The 10559-nt window shown below is 46.4% G+C and overlaps 1 protein-coding gene across 2 annotated transcripts in view; it reads left to right on the top strand.

Moving 5' to 3' along the window:
* Window positions 1–10559, top strand: part of IFT43 (intraflagellar transport 43) — a 94744-nt gene that overhangs the window by 28569 nt on the left and 55616 nt on the right. For both annotated transcript variants that reach the window (XM_024737847.1, XM_024737848.1), the window contains exon 3: window positions 10479–10543. In XM_024737847.1, the coding sequence (XP_024593615.1) occupies window positions 10479–10543 (65 nt within the window). The remainder of the gene's footprint in view (window positions 1–10478; window positions 10544–10559) is intronic.

Below are 10559 nucleotides of genomic sequence, written 5' to 3'. Positions count from 1 at the left end.
TCCCGGAAATTTTTTTTTTTTTTTTTTTTTTTTTTTGCGGTACGCGGGCCTCTCACTGCTGTGGCCTCTCCCGTTGTGGAGCACTGGCTCCGGACGCGCAGGCTCAGCGGCCATGGCTCACGGGCCCAGCCGCTCCGTGGCATGTGGGATCTTCCCGGACCGGGGCACGAACCCCTGTTCTCTGCATCGGCAGGCGGACTTTCAACCACCGCGCCACCAGGGAAGCCCCAGACAGATTCTTTTCTGTAGCCACTGTGTCCTTTCACTCCTGTTCTAGCTGGCATGAACCTAACGTCTGGGAAATCATGTATCATCTGGTTCAGTGCCAAGCTTTGGTGTCAGAAACCAAATTGGATTTGAATCCTTGCTTCATTTCTTACTGCTAGGATGATTTTAAATTAATCTCTCAGCTTCAGTTTCCTCGTGGGTAAACTTGTTACACGGTAGTGGACAGTTCACAGGGTCTCGGGGATTCTGCAAAGTAATCCTTCTAAAGCTTTGGCATAGAGTAAACCCTCAGTAGATGTTGGCTGTTATTATAATTATGAGCTATCAATTTGTTAATGCATTCTTTCTCGTTGGCTAGGTTGGCTTATTCACCACTGATCAAATCTGTGTGTTTACGTATTCTCGTTTCTCCCTGTAACCTTTTCTTCTCTGTTTTTTGTCCCCACGCACTTCATACAAGTTCAGATTGAATATAAACATTTCATGTCATCGTTTACATCTTTTTGCCTAGATACCCTCTCCCTGAATTGAAAAATACAATTCATAGACTCAAAGAATCACAGAATTGTAGAATTGGGAGGAATCACTTCTACTATGAGTTAAAATCCAGGATCATGAAACTAGTTAGTGGCAGAGTCAGGACTAGAGCCCAGACTAGAAGCAGTCTGGTCTAGTGTTCTTTCTACCACAATTTTTTCCTTACCCAAATTTCACATATGCATATATGCACAATTAAAACACAGTCCACAGCAAATTGGGGGTGGGGTGAGAGGTGCGGGGAGGCACTTTTATTTAGAAACTCATTCTCCCGTCATGTCTAGTCCTGGCAGGGATCTGACCTTACCTTTTGGGTGTAGAGTTGTTTTCTGGCCCTCAGGGTACTGGTGTTCGGAGTTCCCAGCCACAGAGTGGAGAAGGTCTCTGTTCCTGTTCAGCACAGGTCTTCATTAAGCAGATACACCTACAAACAACCCTCGTACTGGTGCTTTCCTCTTCCCCACCCCTGTCTTTTTTCGCTTTTGTTAATCTAAACTTCATGCATCTAGTTGTTTTTTTTAGCTTTAGCCTTTCATTGAAATTTGAAACATCCAGAAAAGTAGAAACAATAGCACAATGAACAACATACACCCACCACCGAGGTTCAATTGTTTTCAACATTTTGCTGTATTTGCTTGAATGATAATTTTTAAAATATTTTAAAATATGTATTTACATGTTTTATATATAACTTTTTGCTGAGTTATTTCAAAGCAAACATCATGAAATGTCACTTAAATTCTTCAGCATATATCTCTGAGAAATAGGGACATTTTCCTAGAAATCCACAACTCCACACCTAACAGTATTAGCAATTCCCTAATACCATCTATTACCCAGGCCATATTCATTTCCCCCAGTTGTCTCCAGAATATCTTTTATAGCTAACTGTTTTCAAACCAGGATCCAATCAAGAACCACTCTACTATGTTTCTCTCTCTTAAGTCTCTTTTAAAAAATAGTCTCCACCCCAGCCCCCTTTTTAATGGTATTAACTTTTTGAAGAGTTTGGGCCAGTTATTCTCAGAGTTTCCCTTGTGCTGGCTTTTTCTGATTCTTTCTTCCTAGTGTCACTGAACTTCCTCCTCTTTCACCTGATCTGCAGTAAGCCGGAAGTCAGATTGGAAGGCTTGCTTACATTCCAGCTGAATGCTTGGGGCAGTATCTTTTCCTGGGTGGCACTGTGTGCCTCAGGTGGTAGCACATCACGTCCCCATTGTTGACGTGCTAAGTGTGATCACTGAGTTAGGGTGCTGACAGATATCTCTGTTGTCAAGGAACATTTTCTCCCTCGCACCTGGTACGTAATGTGTGGGGCGATTCTTTGGCATCAAGAGAATGTCCAGTTCCCTGTCAATCAGTCTTTCACCTAATGGCTTTAGCATCTATTGATGATCAGGTTTCTGTCTTATACTTAAAATAGAGTTGGCATTTTGCTCTGTCCATTTCAGCTTGAAAGAGCTACATTTACTCATAAGGGTTCAGTTATAAGCTTGCATGCTCCATTACCTGCCATGACCTTAAACCCGTGAGGGGAAAACTCAGGTCTGTGATGAATTAGTTGTCAGACCCAGGTTGAGGCTGGAGGAAGAAATTGGCAGAGATGGAACTGTGCCTGGTGGACAGATTTGAGGAATAAATGCAGCCCCTGCAGTGTGCGCACATATTAATAAATGTTAGTCTTCTCGCTCCTCAAGCACATAAGAGCAGCTTTCCTGGGTCTTCCGTCAGGTTGCTGGAGAAAGGAAAGGAAGTTCGTTTTTAGCCAGAAATCAAGGGTTGGACATGGGAGGTGGGAGGTGGGAGGTGTGCAGTGGATCTTGCTTAACTGAATGCCTTTTCTTTTGGGAATTCATGCGTGTGTTTGGACTGGCTTTTTGAAACAGGCTGCCGTTTGGATTTTGGACTGATTCACATTGTGGGGTTTCTCCAGGACTTCTGAGAGTGTGTGAGAAGTTTCTAAACTCGAAAGGCTCCTTTTTTGGCACTGCAGTATCTTTTCTATTTCGGCATCTTAAGAATCTGGGGGAACCATATAAAGATCAGAAACAAGTCTAGCCCTAAAGGCTCCCTGTGACTTGGTAATTCCAGTTAGTTGAATCCTGGCCCATTCGGATGAGACCATATAAAGTGGCCGTTTCCTGAATTTCCTGCTCTCTGCCTCTCATCGGCTCCTTTTTGTAGAAAGCTGGTATTTCAGGACCGCAACCACCAGTCACGTGCTTCCACCCCTTTACTCGCAGTCATTTCTGCCCCTGTTTATTTTTGGAGAGAGCACATTTTTGCTTCTCTCCAGGAGCTATGCGGGGTCCTGCCCCCTCCGTCCATCAGGCGGCAGCCCCGGCAGGCTGTGCTGCTTTCCCACACTCGGAGACGTGACTCCAGCTTTTAAGAGAGAACACGAGGGATGCACTGCTTAAGGGCTACCGTCACCCGCTCCTATTTCTGTCCCTCCTGGGGTTGCACATTTTTTAAGACTCTTCCTTTTTTAAAAACAAGCTTGGGTAATGTTACCTGGCGGTAAATCTGCCAAAATTGGAAATCGTTTTCCCAGCAGATGTCTCGGGGCCATGCCTTATTTAAAGGATAAGCCAGGACTTTCGAATTCTAGGTCTAGGTCCTCTCTTCTTCCTGGCTTTTAAGATCATTCGAGCTCTACTCTCTCTCACCCATCCGGGTTTGTTTGTTTGTTTGTTTGTTTTTCCCTCCTTCCTAACACAGGGATAGGAAACAGATTTCTTCCAGAGTCATACCTGATTACAGATGGGTAATGTCTTCCCAGGTGCTTGGTCAAGGAGGATTGTGGAGTTGGTGGGCTCGGTGAAAAAAAAAAGCCACAGCTGTCTTAGACTAAGTTTCTAGTTTCAAGGATGGAGCAAGAGTAAATTCCTTTTTCTTTAAATGCCCGGGTCATTACATAGAGAACCCAGACGCACAAGATTTGAGAAATAATAAATCACACATTCGTGTCTCCTCTTGTCCTACCCAGACCTGGTGGGCAGGAGAGGGAAGGACCCCTGGCCCAAATGGTGGGGTCCGTAATGAAGGGTGACAACTTCTCAGCACTTTCTGTGAGGACTGGGCTCTGACAGTGAGCTGGGAGGGCATTCAGGCTCCCAGAGCCGCCCAGCATCTGATCTGTCACCACAGGCAGGGAGAACACAGCAATTCTGGCAGCTATTCTAAAAGGAGCAACAGCAGGGTCTTGGTCTAGAGTGTGTCCTGTGTTTCACGTCGTCGTGGGGAGAGGGCCGCGGCGCTCTTTCTGAAACTGTGCTAACAGGTGTCTCGATGACGTCGTCATAGCTCCTAGGGAGAGCAGCCAGATATTCAGGGGCTAGACTGTCCATGCAAAAGAACCCACCAGACCTTTGAAATTGTATTGTGAAAAACCAGTCACCCGCTTACGTTTCAAAGATCATTTGCGCCTAATTTTAAACTACTCCATTGTGATCAAGTTGCATCAGCTTTCGCTTCCAGCCTGCGTTGTACAGGGATAGGTGCTGAGGACCTCGGACCCTGACCAGTGATCAGTGAACAGCATTTGCTACAGCCTGAGTGTTATGTGCTATCCTGGTGTCACTGCACCTTGCATCTGGTTGCTTCTGGAATGCTTTTCCTTTACATTTCTGCTTATCTTTCCAATCCAGGGCCAGCCCCACTTATTCCATAAAGCTTCCATCAGCCTCCTCGTCCTCAGCACTTCCCACGCTGGTACGATTCTGTGTAGCCTTCAGTCAGGCCTTGCAAATGTATGCACACTTGTCAGAGCGCTGTCTGAATGATGCCCCAGGAGAGTGTGGCCCAATAAAAACCACCAAAGGTGACGAGAAAACTGCAGAGTTTAGTGGAACTGCCCCAGGGCTGAGGGGTTCCTCCTCAGCTTCACCTTTGGACCCTGATGCAGCCTCTCGCTGGAAGGACTGTCAGTTCCTCCATCCCTGATACCTACCTCCCCGCTCCAGTGTGGCCTTGGCGTTTTCAGATTAAGCCCAATGTCCATCACATAGATTTCATACAGACCTGATACACCCTGAATTCTGCCTCTTTCCAGCCTCATTGGACCCGGGGTATCATTTGAGGACAGGGATGACGTCTTCTGCTTTTTCTAACTCACCTGATGCGTATAGGACAGTGCTCAGCTCCCCACATAGGAACAAAGTTGAATTCTGGGGAGAAGCCTTTGTCACTTGGTAATAGTGGTTAATTACGTCTGTCTCATGGAGACAGGGTATTTGTGTTTTTTGTTTTGTTTTTTTTTTGCGGTACGCGGGCCTCTCACCGCTGTAGCCTCTCCCGTTGCGGAGCACAGGCTCCAGATGTGCAGGCTCAGCAGCCATGGCTCACGGGCCCAGCCGCTCCGCGGCATGTGGGATCTTCCTGGACCGGGGCACGAACCCGTGTCCCCTGCATCGGCAGGCGGACTCTCAACCACTGCGCCACCAGGGAAGCCCGGAGACAGGGTATTTGTGTGTGGCCGTAACAAGACTCATAGTAGGGAGTATTTATTAAAAAAAAAAAAAACGAAGAATTTCTTATCCTAGGACTCAGAGTACTAAATCATGACCATAAGGATTCCCCATCAGGAGAGACATCTCCCGCTAAACACCCAAGCCCTACCTTGCAGAGAGCTGAGTTCTGCCCGCCCCTCATCTCCCGGCCACCTCAGTGCTCTCTCTGAGGTTGGCCAGGACTCCCAGTGGGGAGCAGGGAAGGCCACTATAACCCTGCCCCTTTTGGTGCAGAGAAGTACTTTGTAACTCTTCCTGTCCCAGGTGATCTCAAGGAAAAGCAGCCTATACGGTTTTTACAACATTATGTCAACTCCGGAAGTCTTCAGTTATTAGTGCAAAAGCCCCTTTGATTTGGGGACTAGTTGTTAAATTCTTCGGTTGCGGAGGAGTGACTCTTGTGTGGTGGTCTTTCTGTTTCGAAGCTGCTGTCCTAATTTAGCAGCTGGCACTGTTTCGGAGTGGAAAGAAGATGAGAAAAGAAGTGTCTTTGTGTTACATCTAGGCAGAAGGGATTCTCACTCATCCTTCCAATAGCTGTGACTTTCTGGGGTTTGTGGTTAAAGAAGAGAAAGCAGATCATTTGGGGGTTTGGAATCTTAGGGAACTTTATTAACCATATGATGCATCAGTAGTCAAAATGACAGCTCAGGCCAGGCTCAGAGGAGTCTTTATTCCCCCTCTGGTACAGTATATGTTATTACACGTGGCCTAACCTTTCACATATTGACATTAGTGATCCTGCTGCTGCTAACAGTGAAGATATAGTACTTATCATGTGCCAGGCACTGCTCTAAGCATTTACCATAGAGTCACTAATTTAATCCCTCAACAGCTCCGTGGTTACTCAGAGGAGTGAGTTTTGACCTAAATTTATGTCACTTATGCTCCTTTTCCACGATGCCTAATCTTTCACAATCCCTCCCCAGTTCAGTCCCTGCTCCTCTTGTCCACCACCACCTTTTTTTTTTTTGCTGCGTTGGGTCTTTGTTGCTGTGTGCGGACTTTCTCTAGTTGCGGCAGCAGGAGCTACTCTTCGATGTGGTTCGCGGGCTTCTCTGCCTCTCCCGTTGCGGAGCACAGGCTCCAGATGTGCAGGCTCAGCAGCCATGGCTCACGGGCCCAGCCGCTCCGCGGCATGTGGGATCTTCCTGGACCGGGGCACGAACCCGTGTCCCCTGCATCGGCAGGCGGACTCTCAACCACTGCGCCACCAGGGAAGCCCGGAGACAGGGTATTTGTGTGTGGCCGTAACAAGACTCATAGTAGGGAGTATTTATTAAAAAAAAAAAAAACGAAGAATTTCTTATCCTAGGACTCAGAGTACTAAATCATGACCATAAGGATTCCCCATCAGGAGAGACATCTCCCGCTAAACACCCAAGCCCTACCTTGCAGAGAGCTGAGTTCTGCCCGCCCCTCATCTCCCGGCCACCTCAGTGCTCTCTCTGAGGTTGGCCAGGACTCCCAGTGGGGAGCAGGGAAGGCCACTATAACCCTGCCCCTTTTGGTGCAGAGAAGTACTTTGTAACTCTTCCTGTCCCAGGTGATCTCAAGGAAAAGCAGCCTATACGGTTTTTACAACATTATGTCAACTCCGGAAGTCTTCAGTTATTAGTGCAAAAGCCCCTTTGATTTGGGGACTAGTTGTTAAATTCTTCGGTTGCGGAGGAGTGACTCTTGTGTGGTGGTCTTTCTGTTTCGAAGCTGCTGTCCTAATTTAGCAGCTGGCACTGTTTCGGAGTGGAAAGAAGATGAGAAAAGAAGTGTCTTTGTGTTACATCTAGGCAGAAGGGATTCTCACTCATCCTTCCAATAGCTGTGACTTTCTGGGGTTTGTGGTTAAAGAAGAGAAAGCAGATCATTTGGGGGTTTGGAATCTTAGGGAACTTTATTAACCATATGATGCATCAGTAGTCAAAATGACAGCTCAGGCCAGGCTCAGAGGAGTCTTTATTCCCCCTCTGGTACAGTATATGTTATTACACGTGGCCTAACCTTTCACATATTGACATTAGTGATCCTGCTGCTGCTAACAGTGAAGATATAGTACTTATCATGTGCCAGGCACTGCTCTAAGCATTTACCATAGAGTCACTAATTTAATCCCTCAACAGCTCCGTGGTTACTCAGAGGAGTGAGTTTTGACCTAAATTTATGTCACTTATGCTCCTTTTCCACGATGCCTAATCTTTCACAATCCCTCCCCAGTTCAGTCCCTGCTCCTCTTGTCCACCACCACCTTTTTTTTTTTTGCTGCGTTGGGTCTTTGTTGCTGTGTGCGGACTTTCTCTAGTTGCGGCAGCAGGAGCTACTCTTCGATGTGGTTCGCGGGCTTCTCATTGTGGTGGTTTCTCTTGTTGCGGAGCATGGGCTCTAGGCGCGCGGGCTTCAGTAGTTGTGGCTCGTGGGCTCTAGAGCGCAGGCTCAGTAGTTGTGGTGCACGGGCTTAGTTGCTCTGCGTCATGTGGGATCTTCCTGGACCAAGGATTGAACCCATGTCCCCTGCATTGGCAGGCGGATTCTTAACCACCGCGCCACCAGGGAAGTCCCCTCCTGTCCCCCTTGTCACCTACACCCCATGGCAGAAAGCAGAGGTGGGGTCAGGACACACAGGTTGAGGAACCTTGCCAAGGCCACCAGACCCCTTCCCTTCTTCTTGTAGACTACCAGTGGAAAAGTGCCATATAGGCCTGGGCCTCCTGACACCATGGCACCACGGATTTCACGTGGGTTTGTTCTGTCCAACACCCAGAGCAAAGAGGAGACAACAGGGGATCCCAGCTCTGAGAAGCTAGTTCCAGGGCCACACACCCAGATGCCACAGGGGCTAGGCAGGGCACCTGGGTGAGTGAAGTGGGACTGGGGGTTAGACACAGGCATACCTGCAGTGTGCACACTGACGTGGCAAGAAAAGATCTCACTTCCACCCAAGAAATATGCTTGTTCCCATTTTTGTCAAAACACCTGACATAGCTTTCATTTTCCCACTTCCAGTAGGCCTAGGAAGCGAGAGAGAATTCTGTACTGGAAGAGAAACAACAGCACAACCGCCATCGTAATAGATGTCAACTGGCACTTGACTTCAGCAGGAAGGAGAGAGACAGAGCGGGTGGGGGCCGTGGCGAGCTAGAATGCACATGTCCAGTCACCAGAGGGCAGCTGCTTCTCAGCCCCAGCATTGCTAGAGTTTCCAGTTTTCCGAGAGAAGCCGGAGAGTCCTGTTTTGTGTGGAAATCTTACAATTTTTAAAATGGTAGTTTAAATTTAAAAACAGACAAAAACCACTGTATGGCTAAACCAAATATGCAGTTCCTAGTTTGTGACCTCCAAATTCAGGAATGCACATTGTCACAAGATGGTCCTACCCTTGGGTAAAGGAAAGTGGGATGTTATCTGCAAAAGCATAGGGAAGAAAGCTGTGGGCCAGATTGGTTTAAAACCTCCTGTAGGGGCCCGATATGGTTCAGTTCCAATCTCTTTAACATTTGCAATGCCTTCCACATGGTAAGAGCTGAACAAGACAACGTTCTTGGTCTCTGCTTATATACAACTTTGGCTTGTGGTAGTTTGGGCTTATTCTGATTCCAGCTGGTCCTTATAGTTCCAACACTCAGTGCTGTCTGAGCAGCCTAACCTCTGAGCTTCAGTTCCAGATTCCTGGGACAGAGGACTTGATTGGTTGTGACTGGCTCTGACTGGTGCAGCCCTGGTTCAGTCACCTGTGTCTAAGGGAAGAGGGGCCCTGGGATGGAAGGCTTCTCCATCCAGCCTGGGGACCGGTGATTGTGTGTGGCAGGGATACTGAAAAAGGATGCATGGACTGGGAATTAATGGTGGGGATCTCTTCGTTCATCTTCTTTGGGTTCCCCCCTGAGAGAGAGAAGCAATAGTGCGTTTTCTACTTCTACATTTTTGTTGTTTCTGAGAGTACAGAACCTCATTACTCAAGTTTGTTTTCTCTAAAGTGCTACTTAGGTTTCCCAGGAGCTAAGTTGGATGCAGGCTTTCCAGGACTTGCCTTCTCCTCCATCAGGCCTTTCCAATAGGTTCTGCCTCATTCCGCAGAAAGGCTCCGTCTCTAGATGGAACATGTCCTTGGCAGGCTGGGGTGCTACCAGAGAAGCAGGAAAGGAAACACATCTTGGTGTAAAATAAAAATATCAAAAGTTAAAAGATATTTCACCATATTGAGGGAATGTTTTCTTAAAAAGCTGCAAGCTAGGTTTTAAGCAACAGATTGAAAGGGCATTACAGTGATTTTAGCCCAGGAGTCTGCAGAATACTTCCCACCAAATTTGGCCCACTGCTTGTTTCTGTAAAGTTTTATTGGAACACATTACACCCAGGTTTTTACTTCTTGTCTGTGGTTTGATTGCCCTGCAGCTTCAGAGTTGAGTAGCTGCAACAGAGTCTGTGCGGCCCACAAAATCAAAAATAGTTACAAGAATTCCTGCACTTGGGTTTGTGGATGTATCTATTGCAGGTGAATGCTTCCTGCCCAAATAACTTGAGTAGCTTTTTAACCCACCACTTGAGTTTGTGTCTTTGAAGCAAGCCTGTCTCTTATATTTTTATTTTATTACTTTTCTTTTTATAAAAGTGATATAAATTGACGGTAAAAAGGAATTGGAAAATGCACAACAGCATAAAGAAGGAAAAAGAAATTGCCATAATTCTTTCACTGGATCCCCTCTCATTCATGTACTGATAGCTAATTAACACTAGATGTTCTGTATTAGTGATCTTTTCACAAAATTAGAAGCATATATCCACTCTTTTGAACATGTTTTAAAAAGTTAGCACATGTTGAACTTTCTCATATCATTAATTCCTTTTTAATACAGTTTTTTATTATTGCATAGTATTTTCACATGTGTATTCCGTGATTTACTTAAATTCCTTATTGACATCCAGTTATTCATTATATTCAAAAATGACATTATGTTTCTCTCTGATTATTTCCTTGGGATAAATTCCTGGGGTTAGAATTGCTGGCTCAAAAAGTGTGAGCATTTCTAAGACTTTCAGTAGACGTTGCCAGATTGTCCTCCAGAAGGATATGAAAGCACCCAGGTTTCATAGTATTGTATTTGCATTTGAAGGTTTCAGAAGGTTGGTTTAGGTTACCTTAACCTCAGCACCTGTTTGCTTGAACGCTGGTCTTGAGTGACTGTTTTGTTGACTTCTCTTCCCTTGCAGGCTCCCCCTCCCAAGCCACCACGCAGGCAAGGAGGCTGGGCAGATGACTTCATGAAGGCTTCCAAGTGAGTGCTGGCAGGT

Source organism: Neophocaena asiaeorientalis, unplaced genomic scaffold (assembly GCF_003031525.2).
Source record: "Neophocaena asiaeorientalis asiaeorientalis breed wild unplaced genomic scaffold, Neophocaena_asiaeorientalis_V1.1 scaffold49, whole genome shotgun sequence".
Lineage (NCBI taxonomy): Eukaryota > Metazoa > Chordata > Mammalia > Artiodactyla > Phocoenidae > Neophocaena > Neophocaena asiaeorientalis.
The sequence above is the reverse complement of the archived record's forward strand: the minus strand, read 5'-3'. Positions and strand labels throughout refer to the sequence as shown.